Source organism: Ammospiza nelsoni, chromosome 4 (assembly GCF_027579445.1).
Source record: "Ammospiza nelsoni isolate bAmmNel1 chromosome 4, bAmmNel1.pri, whole genome shotgun sequence".
Lineage (NCBI taxonomy): Eukaryota > Metazoa > Chordata > Aves > Passeriformes > Passerellidae > Ammospiza > Ammospiza nelsoni.
The window spans coordinates 16,623,802-16,650,393 of NC_080636.1; the positions used below are offsets into that span (position 1 = coordinate 16,623,802).

Sequence of the window (26,592 nt, forward strand, 5' to 3'; positions counted from 1 at the left end):
GAGAAAGCCCAGGTTTAGCATTGAACAGAGAGCTGGAGGTCACACTATATTAACTAAGTTAATCTAAGTATTCTTCCTTGTCCAAAAATCTATGCTTCTTAAAAATGCATGCTTCTATTTTTCCTGGTTCAAAAATCAATATTTCTTAAAAATGTATATTCTCAAATATTCAGAACTTCATGACTCACTATTGCTCCAAGAGTAGTTAAGCTAAGAGCTGCTTCCATAAAACAGTCTGTATTTGGATGAAACAATATTTTTTGAGAGAAGTCCTGTTGTGAAAACCTCTTAAGCATGTCAGGTCAAAATCAAGTCTCTGGTCCTGAAACAGAACCATTTCAGTCAGCAGGATTTCATCAGTGCAGCTTGGAATAGAATTTGCCCATTAGCATGTTTAAAGCATTTGCTCACTGCCAGAGTGCTACCTTAATTCACTTCTCTGAATAAACTTCAATTTCAGCACTCAAAAGCAATTTAATATTGTGGGCAAATGAAATTATTTCAATCATAATGTGAAGAAGCAGAAAGGGCTAAGTAATTGCAAATGAAATCTAACTAAATAAGGATGCTATTTATTTTTGAAACTTCCAGATGTGTGCTACATGTTTGTAATAGAGCATATGGCCACTTCTTGGCCTTAGGGATTTAGAGCTAGCTCTGCTTTGGCTGAGCACAACTGCTGGAAATCAGTTAAAGAACACCAGTTCTAGTGAAAGAATGACATGGGACCCATCCCAGAGGAACAGAGGAAGAAGAAAGAGACTTCCTCTGGCCATTTTTATGAGCACTTGAAGGTTGAAATGGAATTTTTGCCCCTACCTAGTGAAATAAATTTTTTTTATGATGCCGGAATTAGCTGTAGAGTTTGTGCAGGATGAAAGATTAATTATTGCTTTGGAAGGAAGATTAAAGCTTTATTTCATTATCTGGATGGCCATATTTACTCAAATTGTAGAGAGACAACTGAGTGGTGAGAGCTGGTATTTACGTGGAACTAGGTGAGATCAAGCTACTGAGTTGAATAAGAAAGACAAATGTTGTCTAAGAATGAATAGAAAAGCCAATAAAGATGTTATAAAAAAGCATGACAAGCAGCCCTAGGGACAGACAGAGATTACAGCAATGTACTATAGTGTCTCTTCTAAAAACCCCTTAAAACCAAACAACTGAAATTGCTTTGCAGAAGACTGCTTTGCTCAGTCTCCTGATGCTTCATCTAATTCAGACTTCACCTGAGACTTCGATGGATACTGACACTTCTTTACCTGATCTGGGCTCTGCAACAGGCAAAGAAGGTAGTAAGAATTCCTAAGCCAGTTATGGCTATGCATACCACAAAATAGAACTGAAGATTAATTATGATGTGAAGCAATTCCTGAAGCAATCCAAAGCAATTTACCGAATGGTCTGTGCTTGCCATCTAGTGGTACAAAGCCAACATTTTTTTTTTTCCGGCTGCATGAGGGCAGAGTCAACTGCTTTAATTTCCTACCTCAGAAGCAAACCTCTCCCACACAGAAATGTTCCTGCTCTCGGGATGATGGTGGTGATAAGTTTACAACTTTCAGGAACCAGGAGCAGAAATTTTTCAGCCCTTGACCCCCCAGACTTAGGACTAGCTCATCAACAAATTAGCAAGGGTATTCCAGTAATTAATTGATCTGTAGCTCCAGTATCCTGGTTGCTGCTCCAGTCTTTTGTTCTTGCAGGTGAAGACTCTAAGAATATTCAGGCACTTTCACTGCTTTCTCTGAGAATTCAAGCAACGAAATACCAAAGCTTTTTGAGAATATGTTCTAACATCTTTTAAACCACACTTATAAAACTCTTGGCCAAAGGCCCTCCAGGTTTCTAAAGGCTTCAGCTTTGCTTTACAGCACCTCTGTATGAAAACCTATGATTATTTTCCAACCAGGAGACTGATCTACAATGAAATTAGCAGCTCATTAAAAAATTGTGCAGGGAATACATACCATTCTGGCACTGGAACACATATACTTAATATGAGTTATAGGACTAGATTTTTTTCTTTCAAAACATTTCAAGAATACTTGAATAAAGAATTTAGTAAAAGGAATAATTTTATTTCTCAGTTATGTCATAGAGTAAATACAAGAAAATTAATAGAAATATATTTTATCAGAAAAAATTATACACAGCATTATATCTAATCATACATATTACTCACCTGGATTTCTTACTATTTATATCTATCCACAAAATAATAATTCTATATTGATTTTCATCTGTAATAAGGAAATTTAAACTAATTCCCACATCCCAATTTTCTAGCAAATATTTTAGTACATTAATATTAATATTTGAAAATTATTTTAATTTTACTACAAAAAAACCCCAACGCTATGAATTAAGACTTGGAGTTTTCCTAATATCTCTGTGATTCAGGAGAAGCTCTTTCTGGGATTTTCTGTTCTAAGCCATACAGAATTTTTTGTAAACTCCTTTCACAAGTCACAATGAATGAAAACAAAGTCATATAAATTGTATAGAGAACAAATCCCAGTTGACTAAAACAAAGATTAATGAGATTGAATTAACTTTACTATGTAGAGTTAATCATATTAACACTAATATGATTCTGAAAAGTGTATTTATACAATAACACCACATATATAACAAAACATGTGGACAGAAAAAAAATTACATGCTATAAGCTATTGTCCCTTCTTTAAAAAAAAATATTGAATCTTCTATTTATTGGGCAGCTGCTGCATTCACTCATCCATTCATCCACTCTCTCGACTGTTATTTATGTAATTAATTATTCAATCAATTGTTCACTGAGGGACCGTATATGATCTATGTTTTACAATTGACCTCAAAGAGCGAGGCAGCTGAATGCATCCGATAGAAAATAGAAAAAGGCATCGCAAGGTTCACAACAATTATCCAGGGTTCAAAGCCAAAAACTATTTCTTCCAGTCCATTGTCATACTCCGGGCGGCACCCGAACGCCGGTGGTATCCACAGCTGCAGGGAAAGAACGTGAGGCCAGTATTAATCACCAGCCCTACAAGTCAATAGCCCTTAATGACTGTGACTCACCGTGCTGCACACTGGTTTCAGGAGTCCCTAAAAAATCCCTCCCTGTTGCTACGGGGGCACACTGGTGGAAGAGGGTTTCAGCTTCTGCTGTTGCTACAGGTTTTGGACCGTTACTTAAAGGAACTTCCCATGTTCCTCATTTAAATAAACTTTGTTCCCCAAAAGCATATTCACTTCTTCCAGAAGTAAAATATTCTGCCTAAAAACTATAGAACCATGCAATTTTAATGTACTTATCAAACTTGAAAGGATGGGAACTTTTGGGTATTAACTTGTGAACTACATTCAAAATGTCTTACCGAAAGGTTGCAGAGGAATAAAAATGCAGCGATGTTCTTCAAAATTCTCCTCTTGTTGTTAGTAACTGAGTTTCTGCTGTAAAATGAGAAATCCGAGGCTGAGTGCATGACCAAACTATTGTCCTGACTCGTTTCTTCTCTGGCAACACCAGCAGCATCGTTTTCTCTCCCACAGATGCTGCCTTTAAACAGACAGGGTATGTCACCACTGTCACGAGCAGCTCTACCGTTGTAAATCTCTTTGTATAAGGGGCTGAGGGACAAGGTGCTCCCCCGAGATATGGTCACTATTCGAAGAGTTTTAATGTCCTCATTCACCTTCTCCTGCTCACGGTGGATGGATTCAATGATAAAGAGGTTCTGAATATATTTCTCAATAATCACCAGAACAGAGTAGGGCAGGTTATACCATGTGTATTTGGGATGACCTTGGGCACAGATAATGGCAAGGATTGAGCCCCAGGAGAGCAGCCAGGACCCTGCAGCTGTGCCCACCAGCAGCTCTGCATCCAGTTTTCGAGCAGGGTTCTTGGAATTATCCAGTGATCTATCCTCCAGTCTGTAGATGAGAAGGGCGACAATTCCAGCTGTGCACATGAGAGCCAACACGAAGATAGCGTGCAAGTAAAACATAGTGAGTGCTAACTCACTTTTGATTTTTGAGCCTCCAATCTGAATTAAATACACAACAACTATGCCTATTGTGCTAGTTAACACGATTAGTCCAAAAATCATTCCAACAGTTATGCCATGGAATTTGAATGGAGTTTTGGTTTGCTGGTGGTGCTCAACTTTCCGACCAATGTTCTTCCACAGGACATAGAGCATCGTGGATGCCAGGATGTGGTACTCTATATTAAAGGGATATAGGTAATATATTCCCTGAGAAAATATTGAGCAGAGAGTTGTTGTCGTGCAGTTGCATTGAGGTGCATGATCATCTAGAACTAAAGGAGAAGGAGAGATCAGTTATGTGCATTATCAAGGTTCCTTGTTTAAGTGAATAAATAAAACATAAATAAAATATTGAAACAGAAAAGGTAAGACTTCAGTCAAACAACGCCCAGTTACCCACCTAAGAAAAGGCTTCCCCATGCTTCACTGGGGTTTGAAAGCAGAAGGCATCCCCAGCAGTTGTCATAGAATGGCCTGGGTTGGAAGGGACCTTAAAGATCATCTATTTCAAACTCCCCCTCCCACTGTGGGCAGGGAGCCTTCCACTAGACCAGGTTGCTCAAAGCCCCATGAACATTTCCTTGAACATTTCCAGGGATGGAGCATCCACAGCTTCTCTGAGTAACCTGCCCCAGTGTCTTACCACCCTCACAGTGAAGAACTTTTTTCTTTATATCCTCCTTACCCTAAATATTTGCGGACTACAACTTGCACAATCTTGCCAATGGAGAAAGTTATTCATTAGTAAAAAAAACACCCAGAGCAAAATCTTTGTCTTGCAAAACAGCACTAATGGATAGCTTATATTCTTTTGAGCCATCCCACAGAATCCTGTAGGACCACAGGCTACATGCAATCACTCTCCTGGGAAAGATTTGCAAGATTATCCATATTTGGTTTTTACAAATAACTTAGTAAGTAGTAAACTCTTTTTTAACACTGCTATGTTAATGTATTACTGTGATTTAGTAATAAAGTGGTTCCTTAGTGGTGTTCCTCAGTGATGCTATTCCTGAAATGTTCTCAAAATTCTGTTTGGAACTTAGAAGAAAATTACTGCCTTGTTCACATACATGATAATGATCATATAACATTTCAGTATCAGCTAATTACCATGTGCCCTGGAATGGCCATGCTGACATAATCATGAATGACTTAGCTAAATCCTACAGTGACAGTGTTTTGTATGAGTATGCTAGAGCAGGTATTTCACAATGCACCAAGCCTTTTGCTTACCTATAGTTATGTTCCCAAAACCAAGTGTGATTAGTCTTTCCTTATGTTCATTCAATTGATGTTTTGACTCTGTTAACACACCATTTGTCCACAGGAGCAGATTTGTGAAAACAGAATGGATGACACCAAACCTACAAAACAAAGTGATTATTGCAGGAATCCTCACAGACTGTATCTCATTAAATACGTGAAATGAAATTAAATGGATTAACTTTCTGTGTACAAGCTATATGGCACTATTTATTTGTCAGTGAAAGGGGAGAGTTGAAAAATCATCACCAATCTCTAAAGATGTTCTGCAGTCACTTAAATCAGTCTTCCAAAACCTTACAGAAATGCAATATATTAAATGACCTAATGCATTAAACTATTAATAGAATGCTTTTATTGTTTCTTATGCTCTCTTATGTGATGGGTTTTATTCTTTGGGCTGGACAAGCTTAATGTTAGTGGTTGAACAATCTGAACAGGATTATTTGTTTGCAAACCATATTTCACAGCCTTCTGCAGTGCTTCTTCATATTCTCTGTCTGATCTTTCTTCACAGATACCACCATCTTCTCCAACTTCTTGCCCATGCATTTTTGTCTTCTGGAGAGAGCTGAAGCTATCAGAGGGCTTTATTCCATTCAAAGTACAAATGTGGGTAGGTCTCCGTGAATTTTTGAGGCTCCTGGCCTCTGACAAGTCACTTCAGCTTGGTGAAACAGAATGGCATTGGAGAAAGAAGTGTATTAATGGTTCTGAACTTCCTAATAAAATCCAGAAAAAACATTGTCCTCTGTTGCTAAGCAGTTCCCTTTTTAATAGGAGATCATGTATCTATCTCTTTCCTAGACAAATCCTTTCACCTACCAATGCCAGGTGATTTCCTGCACCTGAGGCTGTTTATGTTTCTTCACCAAGAAACAGTTCTTAATTACAACACTGTTCTCAGTGATAAATTTGCAGTTAGAATTTTTTAAAATCTACTTATAAACAGAGCTGATAGCACCAGCCGACATTGCACAGCCTTTTGTAATCACTCTCTTCCTGAGCATGGGGTTTCAACACTTACCCAGGAGAGCAGAACAAATGGAGAACCTTCACCAGAGATGATGTTCCTGAGCAAATTTATTTTACCTCCTAGAGAAACTGGTCACATCATTGATAACTTCAAATAAGTACTTTAAAAATTACCATGTTTGCTTACTTATGTCCTATGTACAGACAGATTAATATACATTAATCCACCTTCTCACAAAAGTAGAAAACACATTGGATCTGATTTGGTACCAGGATACCACCAGGGAGGCTGTGTTTCCAAGTGCATGTGCACAGCTGCATCTAGCACAGCTGTGAGGTGTGGTTGACATGCCTGAGGGATGGGGTGCCAGAAGGACCTGGATGAGCTCAAGAAGTGGCCCTATAGGAACCTTATGAGGCTCAAAAAGGCAAGTGCAAGGTCCTGCAGCTGGGTCAGGGCAAGCCCCAGCACCAATATGGGCTGGAAACATTCAAGGTCGGGTTGGATGGACCTCTGAGCAACCTGATCTAGTTAAAGGTGTCCCTGCTTATTGCAGAGGGATTGGACTTAATGGCTTTTAAAGGTTTCTTCCAACCCAAACTATTGTATGAGTCTAAGACCTAGTTTTAAAAAGGTGCTTTCCATAAAATCAATATCAAATACCTCAGTTACAGTACATTGACTGCAGGTTGCTGATACAAGTTCCCTTTCAGTAGGTAAATAAATAAAACATAATATAGTGCATAGTCTTGAAACACATATGTGATCCTTCTTCTTAAGTAACTCTGTGATATCAAATGTTGATACCACAATAAAATAAGATACCATTTTCCTCTCTCATGAGAAAAATACTTGTATTCTGACACTATTTTGTGTTACAAAATATCAGGGCAGGTTAAATAAGGGTAAATGGAGTTACTTCAACTGTTCTGTTTCTTTCTACTTAATGCAATCCAGAAGAGAATCAATCTCGATATTTTCACTGTCTCTCATACAATAAAAGTTTGGTGTTAAAGCACTGAATAGACCTACACCTATTAACATGCAGATGAGGATCGGATCCACTTTACCTTTCAAGTGTTTTGAAAGACTGGATAACATCCTTTGCATGACACCACAGAAAATATACCTAAATAGAAGAAATACAAAGAAATATTGTTACACTAATGCACATGTGTAACACTCAGAAAGGAATATGCATCTGCAGATAGACATTCAAATGGTTAAAACTTCTGATGATTCAAATTGAGGCAGCTCCATCTCCACACATGTGAAAGAGCTCATGATTTAATGTGATATTTACACAAATCCTGATATTTCTTACATGAAAAATCAGTGGCTTAACAGTAGAAAGTCTAAGTATCACTCACTAAAACACATTTTCCTTCTGTATCTGAAGAGATTTTATTTCAATGACAGACAAAGCCACTGGCTGTGGATAGAGGTATGATTGCTGCAGGGCATGGTGATGCAAAGTTTGAATAATTTATGAAATATATTAAATTCTATGGAGGGAAAGAGATTGATGATGAAAGGATGCCAGACTTGACTAATAAAACAACAAATTCCCAGGAAGCATGAGAAAAGTTTGTACTAACTGCATGAGAGACAACCCCATTAAAAACACAGCAGCTGCACTCAAGGATAGTGCAGAAAACTCAAGGAACAAAAGAGAGAGATAACAATAATAAGTTAGCAAGTCAAGGCAAAGAGGAATAAAATTAGAACTCTCTGTGACAGCATAATGGAGACCTCAGAAAAAGACTGCCACTGAAACAAAACCAAGTGTGGATAGGTTCAAGAAGAACTATACCAATGTTCCTCAGGGATATTAGGGTGACATTAACAGCTCAATAGTTCCTAGGATACTGAACTCATCACTAGGTAAACTATCAGGAGAGAAAGAGTCCCAAGATTTCTCTTAGAAACCTGCCTGGTTTGGTACTAAAGAAATGGTCTGAAAAGTGATAAAAACTTTGGGTTCTTCTTCAGCAACCAGAGTAAAATGGAAGTCCATTTTTCCACAGCATCCATTACTGCAGGATGCCTTCCCAGTCACTATTTCTGAGGCAAGCAAAGCTAGACAAATGCAGTTTTTTATGGCTCAACTCTGCTACCCAGCAGTAACAATTCCTCTAATGAAGCATTTATCAATGAGAGGAGTGGCCACCATAAAATCCCAGATGTAAAGACTAAAATATTTCATGTAGGCTTCAACTGAAATCAAATTGAAATTACCTTAGTCTCTAATGCCATATTCAATTTACCATCCTGGGATAAATGCAGTAAAATCTGACAGCAGATTTGAACCCATTCTTTAAAACTTATAAAAACGTAAGTTTTGATGATCTGTTCAGACACAGGATAGTGGGAAGAAATAGGAAAACTCAGTACAGAAATAACATAAAATCCAGTTTGGCTCACAGAATACTCAGAATACTTCTGCCTGCAGAAAAACATAATGCACAGCCTGCCCTGGGAGGGCAGGTACATGTTAGCTCATACATGAGTGCAGAATGTATATATTCATTTCATGACATGTATCAGGATGCCTCACTTTGAGTAAATGACAACAGAATCTGATACATATCCATTAGAAAACAAATTCTTTGGTTTTTAGATGACACATATTAGGGATGTTCTCTGCTGTGATTTCATTCACTGTTTCAAAGACACAAGAAGATTTTTCTTAGGTAAGAGGTATGTGGTTCATTACTTTTTAAGTTTAAATTTTTCTTTGATTTCTCAGGCCAACATTCAAGTGTTCATTATTTTAAGCTCTGTAGATGATAAATTCAATGACACTGGGTGATGTAAAATTTAAATTAGAATTCTTATTGACTTTGTTCAGCATTTTTATTCATCATTCTTCCACACTCCAGTTCATGGTGGCTGGAAACCTTGTCAGCTCTGGGTCGCTGGCTGTAGTGAAGAATGCTGTGTTCAGATCAGCATACAGAAGAGCCTAATTTCATTGGTTTGTTTTTCAGAGATGAAGGAATTAAGTTGCAGGACATGGAGAGTGGATTTTACAAGAATGTAAAATTAAGATTACTTCAACCAACTCAGAATTTCAGAGAAAAACATAGATGGGCTGAGAGTAACTGTTTAAATTTCAGGGTTTGTTTGTTTGCTTGTTTTGTTTTGTTTTTTTTACTGTCGAAGAAAGCAGAAAAATGTAGGTTGTTCAATCACAACTGCTAGGAAAACATTTCTTTTCTTTCTGAATGACATAAACCCCTTGGAAAATTCATAAAAGTGCCTGGCTATGATTGAATATTTCATCTGAGTGGTTTTTTCTTCCTTCTTCCCTACAAACCTGCTGACAGGGGTTCAGAGGAGTTAATGTGAGAACCAAACAGCTTTGGAGTGCCACCACACACTCTAGACCCAAAGCCTTATAACAAACAGCTGGAATATTTCACAGGAGTCACTATGTTTGCTACTGTGCAGCCACTGATAAGAATAAGCAAATGCTTCTAGAAGAAAAATCCAAGTTCATTTTGACAGGAAAGTTGTACAAGTATTTTAGAACCAGCTAGGAAGTGTTTTGTCCCCTTTAACTTACCCAGCCTACACCTCTAACCACAGAGGAACATCAGGTTAGACAGATGGAATTGAACTTGTGTGGCAAGTCCTACATACATAAGCAAGGGAATTGTCTTTAGCCAAAATACTCATTTCAGCCTGAAAATTCTGTATGTAACTTCAACCAAACAAAAAGGACACATAACTTCAACTGCAGCAGAATTTTTTTTTATCTTTTTTTCACACCCATGTTTGAAACCCATGAATTTTATGGCTAAGCAACTTCAGGTTGCAAACCTTGAATTTACTATACACACAAGCCTTTAGTCCTCAAAAGTGTTCTGTGATATGCTTAGAAATCAAATTAGTTTTAAGTCCACTGATGACAAGATAAAATATATTTTTGAAAAGAAACAAATATTAATATAAAAGTGCAACCAGTGACTTTTACCTGTAAGATGGTGTGGACAGCATGTGTAACAGGGAAAATGCCTTCAGTTGGTGATAAACAGTTTGAAAAATCAATATAATATCCAATTTTAAAGGAATCCAGAATTAAAGTAATCACTGCAAATAATGTAATCCCACCTACGAATGAAAAAGATATTAGAAAATTTTATGTATAGTTATAGTGTCTAGAGACTATTTATAAAATATACAAAAACCTATTTAGGGGAATGAAAGCTGACCAATATCTGTGTTCTTGTTTAGGAAAGTAAGAGCGAATCAATGCTCAAGAAGATAACTGACTCTATGACATAAGTGCCTCTAATTTGTGAGAGCCTCTGCCCAGTACATGAAGCAGCGTCACCACTGGCAGCCCCTGCATGGTCAGGGAGGAGTTGCCAGCCCTGCCCTGCCCAGGACATCCAGCTCCAGCAGAGTGCCCAGCTCTGGGCAGGACAGGCTCCCAGGTGACAGTGGCACTGAAACAGCCATGGAGAGCAGGAATTCCTGCCCTCAGCAGCCCCACAGCAAACTGGGCACTCCTGGGACATGAACAACGACCTCATATCCCCCAGCCCAACCCCTGCACAGTGGGAAGTAACACAATCACTTGGTGTGCCCTCCCCATGGCTGGGGGTTCACACTCTAACTCAGAGACCACAACCACAACAAGCTGTATGGTTTGTTCTCCTGATAAAGAACCAAAGATTTAATTTCAGTGTCTGTATTTCACACACACACAAAAATATCCTAACATATTACTCTATACCCTAAAGAACTTTGAAATACATTTCCCTCTGTTCATTTTTTTGGTGCTGTTATTACTGGGTTTGTACCTGTACGACAAAGTATAATTGGCTACGAGATTACTGAACCAAACCTTGGTTTTGTTTTGTTTTGAGGGATTTTTTGGGGGCATGGATGGGTTTTTTTTACTTTATTAAAGCTTTTTTCAAGCAAGTTTTCACTGGATTTAATTTGGACTTATTTGAATGAAAACCAGATAAAAATTTATGCATGGACCTTAACCAGACCTCATGATATAAACCAGCATCAGTAACTTAATCTTTCTTTGCAATTCCTCACAGAGTAAATAACATCACCAGTATTGACTTGGATTAATATTTATCTTTTATATGGAGCCACAACCTATAAGTTCTAGTTCAACCTATAACTTCCATGTAAGTACTATGTGTTCCACTTGACATGTGGTCGTAAAAAAGTAACACGAAATTTAAAATTTATTTAATTAATACCTTTGTTCTCGAAGTTGCATTGATAAAAATTAAGTAGAAATTATATAAACACACAGTAATTTTGTTTATTTTTTCATTGACTCTTTAAAATTTAACAAAAACAGACTTCAGAAATCTTTTCAATCACAAGGGCATGAATTCCAACAGGATTTTATGCTTCTGCTTTATAATCTCTCTACAATAAAAACACTGCAAAATTACTGGTTGAGTGTAATTTCTACCAGGAGCTCAAAACTTTTGCTTATATATTCAAAATCTAAAACCTCAGGTCTCTACTTCATACATGTGTATGATCCCATAAAGTTTTTTTAAATTTATGCTTTTTAGGTCACCTAATTTGTATTCTAACACATGTAACAAGACTGGAGCCCACATTTTTAAATAGAGGTGCCAGTTTTATTGTGTATGAAACGAAATGGTATCATAAAATACAAAATTATAGGCTACTCTTGAGATCAAATGGTATGTTTCTTGCCTTATCTAAAGAATGTTAATTATGAAATAAATTAGAATTTCTAGTTCTGATGATATAATTATAAATATAACTGATTATAAATCACTCTGCCTAAGTAGGCACGCTCTGAGCAAGGTAGACTAGATGAACTTCAGAAGTCCCTTCCCACCTGAATTATTCTAAGATTGATTTTGTGATTTATGATTTATTTACAAAGTAGGCAGGAAACAGCCTATTTGTCTGAAATGAGTCCATTTCACACGTGTTATGATTGTTTCAGTAAGAAGGCAAAAGCTATCTTCTGAAGCAAAAAGTTTATAGACTACTGACCTCCAAGGATTAGAAGACTTTATATGACTCCTAATTTTAGATTTTTTTCATTTATTCAAATGGTATTTAGATATTTCTGCAATCACCCAGGTGGCCACACTACAAGTGTATACAAAGTGTCCAACATGCTTATTTATGGGCTTCAAAAGAGAATGATTGTACTAATTTTCTTAGTCAAAAATCAAAGCACAACAATAATGGCCATGCATATGGTATGTTAATAGGTTTTCTGACAACTTTTTGTGATAAAAACTTCAGTAGTATGTACTAATACTAGAAGGACACCAGTTATTTCAAGGAAGATAATTCCACCGCTTAGTAATTTTCATTTAAAATTGTAAGAAATATGAAATTATTGCTATTAAGCACTGGTTCATTATTTTTTCCTTTCAAACATTCATTGAAACCTCTGTGTTTTAAGGGATCACTAATAGGATTTTTAATATTGCTAAGGGCTGGCTCATTTCTTGCTAGTAACCATCAAGAAGATCAGAAAAACATAATGATACAGTTGCAAAAACACCAGTCCCACTTTAAAATATTGTTCAAATAATTGGCAATTCAATGCAGGCAGTAAAAAGATACAAGTCGAAGTCTGTCAAGAGCTTTTAAGCTGACCAGTTGTCAATACTTTAAACAGAAACTGTGCTGCTAAAGAGTGTGATAAAATAAAGCCATTTGTTGACTTTAAAATAAAGCCAACTGATTTTCATTTTGACTTCTCTGGCTCACTTCACTGCACTTTCCCAAAAAAATGGTCAGAGAGCTTTTTCTAGCAGGAGAGCATACTTAGGGGAATAACATTTGGAATAAGTCAAGGAAAGACTTCCTAAGGTTCCCTGTGGTAATTTGGGTCAGGATAACTGTGTTTTATTAAAGACACAGCTCTGCCACAAACTTTTCCCACATTCAGACTCCAAGAGTGGTTCTTGGTCAAGCACACAGGTGGGAGGAGAACCAAGCTCAAGGGTTCACACAATTGACACCTTTGTGCAGAAAGGCTTGAGGAAGCCTTCCTGTGAGCAGCTCTTGCAAACTGATCACTGTCCTTCTAGTGTTGCTAAACACGTACAAGGGGTCAGTTATAGGAGGGTTTTGTTAAATCATTCCATTTCAACATTTGTCAGAGCAAAATGGTCTAAGCAGGCAACTGCCACCACTTTTACTAAAGTGATATTCACAGTTTGAAAGGATTCATGAAAATACACTCATTTTATACTGTTTAATACAAGGACATTCACTCTCACAATTACAGCAAAGAGATGTTCTTCAAAAGTAGCTGATAGAGCTAGTAAAAAAATTGCAGAAAGCTTTCAGTGGAAAAACCCAAACAAAATATGTCTGTCCCACTCCTTCCTCCCCTTTCCTTTTTGGACTTTTGATCTTTTAGGTAAAAGACTTCTATGACAAAAGCATGATAAAGAGGAGGGCACAGGGGATCTTGGCAGAGGAATTGCCACCTGAGTTTTTCCTTAGCTCAAATCAGTTTTCTTTCACCAATAGAGGATAAAGGAGTTGTACAGCCTTGTTGTAGCTACAAGAAACTCCCAAGAATAGGAAAGTGTAGGTCATTCCCTAAGGGCAAATTTGTTGAATTGCAGCCTAAGAGAAGCCATGGAACCCACAGCACTTGAGAAGCCAGTACAAAGAGCCATCCTGTGCTGGTAAAAGAAATGGATATGGTAACCCAGTAGCTCAATCTAAGATCTTATTTCTAAGTTTCTGTGACTCCTTATATTCTGTAGGACAAATGAAATGCTGTGAATGCGGCGCCAAAAAAAAAGAGGGTGGGGGATCCTGCTGTACTTACCCATGCTAGGCAGCATTTATTCCATTTTTAGGAGGGGAAAGCTACCCTCTGAGTAACAAAAGCTTAGCTTGGCCCAAGGTAGGATCATATTAAGCCTTGCAAGAATTTCAGGAGGTTGTAAGCCACATAAGCTAATAAATGAAAAATGCTTGAGAGATTAACATTTCCTTGAAAAATAATAAATAATCAAGAGGAACAATGTCACAGTTGGCATGTGAACTCCATACATTTCAGGAAGGAGTCTACAGACCATGGCTATACATAAGACATTAAAAAAAAACAGGTTTTCTGTCAGCAATTCAAAGACAAATGTTAACTGTTGTGAAGAAAGTAAATGATACACAAGCACTGAGATTGAGGACTACATTTCCACAGCACAACCTTACTTTTCAAAACAATCAGGTGTCAGGTGTTCTTGGAATTTTCATTTAGATGTTTAATTAGCTGCTGTGAAAATTAGCTGTTGTCTCATTGCTAGTAAATAGAAAACATTTTAGGGGAAATCTGTCATAACATTCCACTTAAATACTTTCCAATCTATCATTCACAGTGCTGAGACCAGAAGAGGCTGGTAAAACTGGGATTGCCTATTATTGCACAAGCACTGATGTAGGCTGTTCCTTTTCCTTGGTACCTGAAAACACAGATTCCTGTCACTACAATTCTGTGATGGGCTGCCCAAACACCTTCTCTCAATTACCTTTGTATCCTCACTCTGGTGCACAGCTGACTGCAGATAAGGGCCAGCACACCCCACCACTACCCTTGCAAACTTGGATACTTTTTCTGCAAGCAAATGCTTAGTTTAGATTCCTTGTTTAACTGCTTTATGTGCTGATTACAAACTGATCTGGTCAGGGATTTTGTCTTCTTCTGTCTAACTCTAGATGTTTCAAAAGCATCACTGTACACATATAAACAGGAATCTCTGATACATGTTGGTATAGACAGAGCTTCAGAACCTTTCTGACTGGTACTACCATAAAGTAAATTGCATTATACCATCTGGAAAAGGTGATAATTCCTCTAAAACAGCTGCAAGACAGCAACAAAACTGCCTCTTTCAATAGCCATATTTTATTTTTCAAGTTTCACCAAACCAGCCTGGTAAGGAAGAAAGGTGTAGAAGCTTTCAGCACTATAAAGGGTAGTTGGAAAGTAAGGATGTTTAACAAACAGCTTCCCTCCCAATACAATCTTCTAGTATGTTCAGCTTATGCATATATTTACTTTAGACTGCACTGCATGTTCATTCAGTTTGCAAATACCAGGATGCCTCCCGGTAGGGATGGAGAGGCAACAAAGCGGCAGCAGACACAGGTGACGGCACAGATGTCCCTTGCGCGGTACCACTCCGTGCCATCCGCCCATACTTACACTTCAGCCAGCGGGCTCCGGCGTGTGTGTCCTTGTCCCGGATCAGCCTCCTCTGCGTGCAGCTCCTGCAGAGGTACCACAGCATCCACAGCAGCTGGATGAGCATCAGCGTGATGAGGTAGGAGAGCAGGTGGCTCTTGCTGATGCCCACGGCGTGCACAGCCCAGGCGAAGGTGAGCAGCAGCCCGGCCAGGAAGAGGTTGATGCCGTACTGGCTGCTGAGGATCTCGGCGTTTTTCTGCGGGTAGCTGCCGCCCACCGCGGGGCACCCGGCGGCTTGCTCCATGTCCCACGCTGCCGGCCAGGTGCTCCAAGCGGGCGGCCCCGCTTTCCCCGGGGAGCCCCGAGGGCGCTGCTGGCCCGTCCCCCACAGCGGCGGGGGCGGAGCGGGACCGCCGGCCCCGCCGTGCCCTGCCCGCGGGCGGGGGTGCCCGGCTGCCGGGGGAGGCTGCTGAGGGTTCTGCGGGACATTCTTCCCCGACACTGACAACGGCTGGGCTCCGGACCAGGGTGACGAGAAGTCACTCGGACGAAGGTTAGCTCGGAGCCAGCTCTGCCCGCTTGCCTTTGGTGACATGGTCTGTGTTGGGAGACCCGTGCGGTGTAACACATTCCCTGGGCAGGAAAATGCAAAAGACACCGTGTGTTGAACAAACCCCCGGCCCGGCGGCTGGAAAGCCGAGGAACGGCCAGAACCTGGGAGCTGCCCCGCAGCCAGCAGCTGCTGATGGAGCTCCTCCGCAGGGCAGGCAGAGGGATGACACGCGTGCTTCACACTCTGGCCTCCACAGGCCATCTTCTTCTGAGCAATCGGCACTTTCACTGGTAGGACAGAACCTCGTTTTTCAGGAATTCTCTAGACCTTTCAAAAGTGGTCATTTACCTTGGTTTTTTTTAGAAAGTCCCATTCTGACAACACAGTACTATAGGAACTGCTAGCTGGAGAAGCAACTACTGACCTCAAAGTAGCAAAACCTTCTGCAGAATTTAGTCCCCTTCTTATATATTAATTTTCGCAATATTTATATTGACCCTTTTCTACTTAAAATGAATTCTCTTAACTTTAGGTATTTGGATGCTAAGCATAGCTTGGAGGCCAAATACCAAGATAGACTTGTTTTTGTTCTGGCCAAGAGTGTCTTACATCTTTGCTCTGTACCTGTTGGTTGCATATTCATTACCCAAAACATTGGCTTTTACAGTGAGTGACCCATACCTTGCATGAAATTAAGATACTAGTTCAACTACAATTTAAAAAAAAAAAAGATATATTGAAAATACAGCATCTATTTTACTCCACTTCCTCTGGCAAAGTCATTTTAAGCTTTTTCTCTTCTGAAGCCAGAAATTAATAGAGGGGTGTTTCTCATATAACAAAGGACACTTTTGAGCTTACATATAAGTGTCTGGGGTTCACAAGCCTCTTAAAGAACAGGGAAGAAAAACAAAATGGCAGAAAGGTGGAATCAGTGAATCTGGACAATCACCTATTTAGGTAAACATAAAGAAGTAGTTCCTGTCCTTTATTCATTTTGTCCTGTTCTCAAGAAACAGGTATTTTAAGCCATCTGCAAATTTTCCTTTTGAGAAATGCACTAAACAGGAAGAGAGCCCTATGTTTCTGTCTGGCCTGTTAAATCAAAAGCATAACCAGTCATTCAGGCCACCTCTAGCTCACAGCTACATCCACTGTTACCAGAAATGACATTGTGGGATTACCAAATCCTACTTCTATCTCATATAATGTAACCTTTAAAGAATAACTAAGGAAGATGTTTCCATTTTACAGAGCATCTATGGGTAACTGTGATAAATAATCTTCATTGCATGGACTATTTTACTTCAAATTATCCAAGAGCATTCCTTGTCACCTGTAATAGAAAGCTCTTTGGTGCTGGTACACATTCTCATCCTGAAATGAAATAATGTAAATGGATACAGAAGATACCTATGGTGGTCTGTACCAAGAGAATACGCTCAAGCTTTTGTAGAGGTGAGGATTTCAATTGCCTCATTTTTTTTTTTCAGGGAATTATTATGCTATCGCTTTCTACTCCCTTGCCCTAAATTCTTTATTTGGTGGTAAGGAAAATAACAAAAGCAAGGAGTTCACAGAAGTGGCAGCAGCATTGTGTCAGGTTGCAACAATTAAAAGAAGCATTGTTTTATATTCTTACCAGATTTGCCACTACTTCCTTTTGAGCACATAAGTGAATGAGTATTGTGTTGGATACTCAGATCTGTTACTGAAAGACTTTGTACAATGAGCATTTCTACCTGGGATTCTCAGAAAGACATCAAAGTAGTCTGAAGGCAAACAGCTCTCCAGAGGTGAACAGAGTGTTATTACACCTTCAGTAAACCCAGGTGAAGGGGAATGAAAGACAAAGATACCCTGAGTCAAGTACAGTATTTAAAATCTACATGAACATCTATTTTACAGAAAAAGCAATGAGATGGGGTGGAGGTCTCCAAGAAAGTGTAATTAGATGGTTAAACAATTAAATATTGAACACCTATTGATCATTTTTATACAAAGTTTATTAAGATGTTCAGAAGAATGAATTTTAAAAATCATGTAGTAAACAGTAATTTTAATTCAGATTACAAGGCAACTTAAAACACTTAGAGCAATTATATAGCTGACAAATAAAAATACAGCTATAATTACCGTCCCTGAGCAATACTGCATTTTAAATGTTGTAATAAAGAAAGTTACTCAAATGTACCTGTGTATGCAGAAAAAACTGGTAAAACCTTTTACAAATTGAAGACCTGAAGATAAGCAACTTACACTTTAAAGATGTGAAGCATGACTGGTTTTGGCAAATTTAAATATTACATTTAAACAAATCAAGCTGTTAACTTATCCTACAAACTAGTTCAAGTAGTGCTGAATGCACTTTATTTTGGTTTGTCTGATCCTTTGTATTACATACTACTAGGTCCCAACTTTTTTCATTAATGGAACAGTAACAACCAAAGACAATGTGCATTCTCTGTCATTACTAAACATTCCATGTGTTCAGCAATGGTGTGGATTTGGAAGTCAGAGTGAAGAACACAGTATCCTTTGGCAGTCCAGACTTCAAGCAACACTCACAAGGAGTAGATTTTAACAGGCTTCAATACCCAATTTCTACATTCTCCTATTTTCCAAAAGGCATGCCTGGAAAAGTATTTACACAAGGACCTACACAAAGTGGTCTAGCAACCAGATGGTGCCCACGTCTTCAGACAGTTAAGTATCTCAGTCAACATGAACAGACATTTAATAAAAATAAAATGTTATTTTATTTTCCCAACTGAGTATAACTAGTAGCTTTTAAGTTAATATCAGCCTCTTCATTGCTGAGTAAGGAAAATGGCAACTTCATTAACAGGCACTGCTAAGAATGAAAATTTGATTTACAGAAGAAAAAACTACCTGAATACTTTAAAACACTACATACATAAAAGAATTTAATGTGTGCTCCAAATTTCTTGTGTAGTGTTAATATTGTTCATTGTATTGCTGGTTATTCACAGCTTGATCATCCACCTTTGGCTGTGGACAAACTGTATGAGTACCAGTAGAATTTATTTATTTATTTGATGGCACTGCCAAATGTCAACCAGCTTTCCCTTTCCCTTATCCATACATTTTTTAAACACTAGCAGATCTGAATTCAAGACATTAGATAGTAAAATATTTCCTATATGGTAACACATATAACAGCAGAAATTTAAGAGATCAAGAAATGCCTCCTGTAAGTAAGTTTACAAGTACAAACACAGGTTCCAGATAACAGTATTTTACCTGTCAATTCAAATGGAAAGAATATAGTATTAAAACCCCACAACACTTGATTTAAGTATCACTTACTTCCAAATCAAACAACACGATTTGAGCAGGAAGTTTGAGTAGGTAACCTCTGAGGCCCCCAGAGATAATATTTAAAGGTCCCTTTCAGCACTAACTATTCTATGGTGCTATTACTTACTACCCATGTGCTTAATACTCAAATATAAATAGAAGCTTTACAAAGCTTTACAAAACTAAAGGCTTCATGTTACTAAGAGATGTACAACATATTTATCTTCCAATTATTGACTAATCAGCTGGTTTTCCTATGGTTATGTCCATTGATTTACAAATCAAGTAGATTAAGAATTACTGTATTAGTCAGAGCAAACAGGCAGTATTAGAAACAACAGAAGTACTGGAATGTAACAGAAGTGACATACACTTTGCAGGATTACAGTTACTTGAGTCCTTCACACGAAGCTGAAAGAAAAGAAAAAAAAAATTTAATAAAAATCTTTGTATGTTCTATATACTGCACAAGCTCTATCAAAAATGAATTAATGATTTAGGAACATCAAGTAATAACTTGTCCCTAATAATTAGGCAAATAATTATTTGACCTAATACAGAATTTCCCCACATTCTTCAAGTGCATAGGCAGAACATGGCTAATGATAGAACCAACAAACATGGACACGTTTGTATCAGCAAGTGTCACCCAATATTTTGCCACAGTAAAGAGGTTCTGAACTACGTATTGTATTTTCAGAAGTCTGAGTTTTGTCAGAGTAGAAGTTAATTATCTCCTTAAATCAGGTTTCTTGATATCTCAAAAATAGAGGGGAAAATGCAACAGTGGTTCAGCTTGTTATTAAAAAAAAAAAAATCTGAGTTTCACCATCCCAGACATGAAACAATTTTTGCCTACAACTTTGTCAGTACAAGAGGCTACACTCTAAATCCAGCAATCCAGCACAGTCTTCTTTTTGCTGCATTCCTAAAAATGCTGAGGGATCTCCTCATTAGAAAGTGGCAAGCAAAGCCAAGCAGGCTTCCTCCCCATTCCCTTGAGAAGTACAACAAACAAGACCTGCTGAAGGAGGAGCTGCCCTGGATGATATGAGACCCCTGTGATACAGGGGACATCCTATTTACTGAGCTGTGTTTGGTGTCATCCTTAGCTTTTTACATTTCACTGGATTAATTTGATAAGTATATCTAACAAAATATGTGGCAGTTATTGAGAATGCATTTTTCCAGTCAACAAAACAGATGGGTTGGCCTTTGAAAAGTTCTTTTTAAAAGAACAAATAACTTCTCCTATCTGGCAATTTTCCACACAGCAGGTTGATCTGGACTGTGCATCACAGAAAATGAAAACAGCACACTTGAAGACAAAGACATGACAAAGATTTTTAATTTAAAAAAAATGGAGAAGGCAACATCCATGGATGTTGATATCTTCTCCCCTTTACTATCAGGTCAAACAGCTTTACTAAGGTACCCCAGGCTAGGTAAAAGCTGCAGGTTTTTGGTCTATACATCCCCAAACCGTCCAATGTCACTAATGTTTCTTTTCAATGTCTAGAATGGAATTTTAGAGAAGTGGAAAGGATCTTCTCCCCCTTTTGATAATTGCATGTTCTCTGTTTTCTCTATATGCCACAAGATGTCACAATTTGAAGAATGCCCACAAAACATAGAGAAGGAACCCCTAAACAGCCTCCCAATCCTTAAACGTCTAACAAAGCACTTCCCACAACAAGATAAATACTTTTATGTGCTTAAAAAATTCAATTATTTACCTGAAGGGCTTATCCCAGGAGTGACACAAGCATCACAATACCCATGAACTGAATGAAGAGCAACACAGGTGTCAAAAATGACCAGACAGGCCACAAGGCAACATTGAAACTGGGAGTAAAAGCAGAAAGTATTTGGTAAGTTCAGTTGTCACATTACAGAAACATCAGGCATACAAAGAAAACATGTCAAAAGAAGAAGTAAGACTTAAATTACTTAACCTGGAAATATACTTTGTTTCTGAAAACAAAACACATCAAGGGTAAAGGGTAAAGATACCTTTTACTTTCAGAAAATCTGTATCTGAAGCCCCTGATAATTACCTACTCTGATTTTTCAATAGGCATACATTACAGCTGAGGGAAGCTTTAATCTGAACTTTGATCTTGACAGATTTCAGTTAACTGAAGAGACAAGGGGAAAACCAACTTATTTTACATCTAACTTACAAGAATTACAGATTTGACTAATTATAAACCATAGGGAACTTTTATTTTCTTCAATCTTCCTTTTTTCACCATTGCAACAAATACTGACTGATAACCTGATACAACAGCTAAACAAGAGGAAATCAATTTTCATGCAGAAAGCAAATAAATTAACTGGTACAATGGAATTTTCTTCATTCACGTGTGCTCAGTTCTCATACAATCTCATAAGTAACGCAACTCTTACTAAAAGTACCATTCTCAGACAAAATATAAACCCTTAAAGCTCATATGGCAATAGTCAGAAGTCTAACATTTTGTGTATGTTTGCTAACTTGTAGATTGTTTGATAATGAAGAACTCTGACAGAAACTGATTAAACTGATTTTTTTCTCAGATAGAGAGACTGCACCTTTGTCTTAATTTGTTAACTGCACAAGTTGTTGCCAGAGGTGAGAAATTTACACAAAGATAACTTCAGTTTTCCCCTAAATTTTCAAGACAGAAAAGATCCAGTACATCTCTAAGTACACAATATAAAGTTTCAACTGTTGCAACTCTTGCTTTGTGGATGAAAGTTAAAAGTGCAAGAAATTCTGCTACACAGAACTGGTATTGCCACCAATACACATAGCAGAATTACAGAAATGACAGTTCTTATAAAATGAGCCCATTAACACAGACTTTAACAGAAGTTTGCACAGTGTTTGAACTCACCAAATTGCTGCTGCTATGAAGGTAGCTGTTGTGATAGGAATCAGTGCAGGGTACTGCTCATCATAGTCCTGAATTCCACAGTACCACTCAAGATACAGTATGCAGTAAAAGGCCACACATAAACACACAGCCAACAAACAAGTGCCACAGGAAAGCCACCAGCTGTGGGAAGAAAAGCACATTAAACCATGTTTAGCACAGTCACACTGCAGTTTGCACAGTAATCTTCACTCCAGTCACCAAACAGAACAATATCTGTTAAAAACACAATTGTGGCCTAGAGTTCCTGTGGGTTTTACCTTAAAATGGTCTTACAAAACACTTTTTGCCCTTAAAAGCTGTTAAATTGACTTTAATTTTGCAATGAAACATTCCTTTCATATATTGTCCCCTCAAATATTTTGGAAATTCAATGTGACAGACCTTGTCAGGAATCTACTATACTACCACACCAAAACCACTTTGTCAATAATAAAGTAAAATAGGCTCCACTCCAACTGTGCTTTTCACTATAAATTAGACTGGTGATCTTTGTGCAACAGAAATGCTGCAGGAAGCTTTAATATGATTTCAGTCTGGGAACTCTCAAATTTAACAAGAAGCATGAAGATTATTCTTTACAACTGCTGAAGAAAACCATGGAGAAATGCAGAATTTTAAACTCAGATTCATAAAAACACAGGGTATGTGATTAACTAGGGAGAGACACTTTTGAGCCCCTTTGAGGATACACTTCAAGACTAGTTCAGATAAGGCAACTTGGGAGGAAGATGCACTTTAATAAAATCTTATCTGAAGGTGTATTAACAAATAAAAATTTTGAAAAATGAATCCTTACCATAACTTGATTACTATATTACAAAAGGTAACCCAGGATCTTCCTGCTCAGGTACCATGTGCTCTGGAATGGTACAGCAAACATAATATGCTGGTTTGAAATTTACTACCACTGGAGAATCCTGCACTCAGAGAACTGCAGCCATGGCCTACCTACACAAGCAGTGCAGGAAGACAGGGTTGTAACCCCAAATTCTGATTACACCTTGGAGTCACTGGTTTTGCTTTCACAGTGAGCTGTATGAAGGGTATAACAGGCTGGGAGAGCAGCCCCAGAGACCCCCCCAGCACAGAGCCCTGTGCAGCTTCCACGTACTGATATAACAATGCCAACAGCAAGGTGTTTTAAAAGCACTTCCAGCTGAAGCTATCTAAAAACATTTAACATACATCAATCCCATTGAAAATAATTTAATAGAAAATAAATGGACTAGAAGTAAAAATTACTTCACAGAAATTATTTCACTAATCTTTTGCTGACCTACTCAAAATCATCTACAAATCTTCTAGAGAAATGAAAACTTCTCTTTGAACTCTATGTATTAATTTCAGGGAGTTTATAAAAAATAAAATCAAAACCTAAATACTTCAAACAAAACAGGCAGCTATTTCTTGGATTTAAATGAAAACTTGAAGGTACAGTATTAAAATGTCTGGTATTTAGTCTGTACAAAGACAGCTCAGTAGAGTTTATAGAGAAAAAAACGACTGTAGCAAATTTTAAACACTGTATTTACTTTAAAATCAGTTAAATAATATCAGCTTAGGTGGTCACCTGGTCCAACCTCCCTGCTCAAGCAAGCTCAGCTACTGCCAGTTGCCCAGAATCATGTCCAGATGGTTTTTGAGTATCTCCAAAGACAGAGACTCCCCAACCTACCTGGGCAACCCATCCAGTGCTCAGACACCCTCACAGTAAAAAAGTGTTTCCTAATCTTCAGAGGGAAACTCCTCCATTTCACTTGGTGCCCACTGCCTCTGGTCCTGTCCTGGACACCACTGGAAAGAGCCTGGCTCTGTCTTCTTTGCACCCTCCCTTCAGGTATTTACATGCATTGACAAAATTGCCTCTGAGCCTTCTCTTCTCCAGGATGAACACTCCCAGGTTTCTCTATTCCTACTGCAGATCTTGTTCATCCATTATTTAAAATACAGTGACCAGATGTAACAAACTGAGTATGATTATAGGACTAAAACACACCTTTTTGTAAGAAAAGATACCTTACCTCTCTGCTTGCAGAGTTTCTTTGATATTTTTTAAAAAATCAAAGTAGTATGTCACAGCTATTGATGCCAAAATCCAGAATGCAGAATGAATATTCAGTCTGTTAAGAGGCCTCATCTTCTTCTCTACAGCTGTAGACTCTTCTGTAAAGAAGAACATAATTATAGCACTAAAGCCAGTCATTAAATGAAGTATGATTATAGTTACATAAAGCATGATACTTTATCTTTTTAATTCATTTATCTCGGGAAATTATTCTACTCATCATAATACACTTTGTGCTACAAATATTCTGAAGAACTCTGAACATTTACTGAAATGAAACAGACTAAACAAAGTACCCTTTGATAAAAGGATAAAGCAGTAACAATCAGCACAACACTGTATCTGTGTATCTTTTTAGGAAACAGCTGACTAGATTTTCTAAAGGTTGTTTAACTAATGAAAAAGCCCTGGTTTTATGAAACAATTTTTATTAATTTAGCATATAGAATTTCAGGTTGCTACATCACTAATTTATTTTTATCCTTCTTTATGAATTTTAGTATTTGCAAAACGATTGCAGGCATCATTTTCTTGTTCTCAACTGCAGATAATTCACAAATTTTCAGCTGCAGCTTCAGGAGCTAGCTGGACTTATGCTGCGCACCTTCAGCAGGCAAACTGCAACTATCATTGTGCAGGAAACGACCTTCTCTTTCTCCCCTCATTACCACGTACTGTTTTAGAGAGAGGGAGACATCAGAGCAAGCAGATAAGAAAGCCATTTTTGTGCACGACAGTAACCACGTAAAACAGTATTTATACACACTGTCACAAAAGGTGTCAGAGGTAGTTTTGGTGTCTCTGAAGTTTATCTCAGGAGCTCCAGGTGGGCCGTGTGCCTTCAGCACTGTCACATGTGCCGACTCCTCCACACGCACCGCCACCAGCCGAGCGTACTCACAGCTCTGCTGGAGCTTACAGACAGCTTTATTTTTCATTTCCTACATTCCTCCTCATCCTACTGGAGCTTGGGCCCGGAGCACTCGAGTATTTCATCCGCATCAGGCAGATCAGGCAGTCGGCTGCTGCCAGCCCCTCGCATCCCCCGCGCCCAGCTCGCAGCCAGGAGCGGACACCTGAGGGCAGCGGGGCCGCGCTCCGCGCCGCTCCGCCCGAGGCGGCTCCGCTGCCGTCCCAGCGCCCGCCCGGCGGGGCCCGGCACCGCTCCCCGCGCCCCGGCACCACCCACCGGCCGTCCCGCCGCCCCGGGCAGGCGCCTGCGGCTGCTGCGGGTCCCGGGGCTCCGGCCCGCGCCGCCCCGGGCGCCGCAGCCTCGGGAGCGCGTCCCCGCCGCCGCCGGGCTCCATGTTGGGCCGCTCCGGCAGTGACGCGGCGGGGCGGGAGCGCGGCGGCCGCCACCGCCCTGGCGTGAGGGGCAGCGGCGGCGGCCGGGCCAGGGCCCGCTGTACGGGATCCAGAAACAGCTTCGGGAATCGCGCTGAGCCCCTCTGGAGGGAGCGAGCACTGCCGTGTACAGCCGAGTGCCGCACTGAAGGCTGTGGTGCCGAAATGATTCAGAAAAAAAACCCCAAAAAACTCTGTGGGTAGAAATGTTTTCCTCGTCTGCCAAGCAGATGTTCTCCACGGCAGATGTTAGGGAAATCTCGATTTCTGTGACACAAGCCAGTGGTGTAGGTTAAAAATGATTGTGGCATGATGCTAATTACACCAAGCTCTGAGGTTTGATCAGCGTACGGGCCGCTCACTCAAGGGTTGGATTCCATGACCCTTCTGGAACCCTCCCCACTCGGAATATTGTGGGACTGTGAAATGCAGAGCTCTGGGGGCTTTCCAGAGCCACGGGAATCCTGAAGCACTCGAGACTGCAGCTCGTAACTGCAATAATAAACATATTTGCAAGACAAACTATGTCAAAGTTAAATAAACTAATAAAATGGTAAAATAGATTGTTTCAGTTCTGTAGTTGATATCTGCGTAGCTAGATACAAAGTCACATTAGCATGTTTCTGAAAACAAAACCTTGAAACCAATTGGGCTTTCTTGTTTACTCACACGGACAAATTCAAAACTACTCAATTTTGCTGGAAGGTTAACCTTAGGTCTGGTCATTATAAGAATAATATGAATATTAAGAGTGAATATGTGTGCTGCATATTCTGGGGTGTGTTCAGTGATCAAGCCATTAACATAAAACATTTAAAATAGAAAATTGTTTCTAATAGTAATGATTGATTAGGTTAATTAGATGATCCATGTGATTGTTACAAAACCTGTGCTTTCTCAGAGAAAATTTGGTGGCAAAACA

The 26,592-nt window shown here is 38.9% G+C and overlaps 2 protein-coding genes across 3 annotated transcripts; both read right to left on the reverse strand.

The window, feature by feature from the left end:
* Window positions 1-2,820: 2,820 nt before the first annotated feature.
* Window positions 2,821-16,096, reverse strand: OTOP1 (otopetrin 1). Its single transcript, XM_059471237.1, has 7 exons — window positions 15,925-16,096; window positions 15,485-15,886; window positions 10,262-10,398; window positions 7,353-7,411; window positions 5,277-5,407; window positions 3,366-4,312; window positions 2,821-2,991 (listed from the first exon to the last, which is right to left on the reverse strand). The coding sequence occupies exons 1-7, from the start codon at window positions 16,094-16,096 to the stop codon at window positions 2,821-2,823; spliced, it is 2,019 nt and encodes a 672-aa protein (XP_059327220.1).
* A 1,911-nt stretch (window positions 16,097-18,007) lies between these two features.
* On the reverse strand, window positions 18,008-25,634 carry TMEM128 (transmembrane protein 128). Of its 2 annotated transcripts, none has more exons than XM_059471368.1 (5): window positions 25,516-25,634; window positions 24,283-24,424; window positions 22,220-22,381; window positions 21,077-21,185; window positions 18,008-19,751 (listed from the first exon to the last, which is right to left on the reverse strand). In XM_059471368.1, the coding sequence occupies exons 1-4, from the start codon at window positions 25,631-25,633 to the stop codon at window positions 21,086-21,088; spliced, it is 522 nt and encodes a 173-aa protein (XP_059327351.1). In that variant the 5' UTR covers window position 25,634; the 3' UTR covers window positions 18,008-19,751; window positions 21,077-21,085. The 2 variants fall into 2 exon arrangements, with proteins under 2 accessions (XP_059327351.1, XP_059327349.1); XM_059471366.1 differs by lacking the exon at window positions 25,516-25,634 and adding an exon at window positions 25,093-25,319 and having other exon boundaries at window positions 24,283-24,421.
* Between the last annotated feature and the right edge of the window lie 958 nt (window positions 25,635-26,592).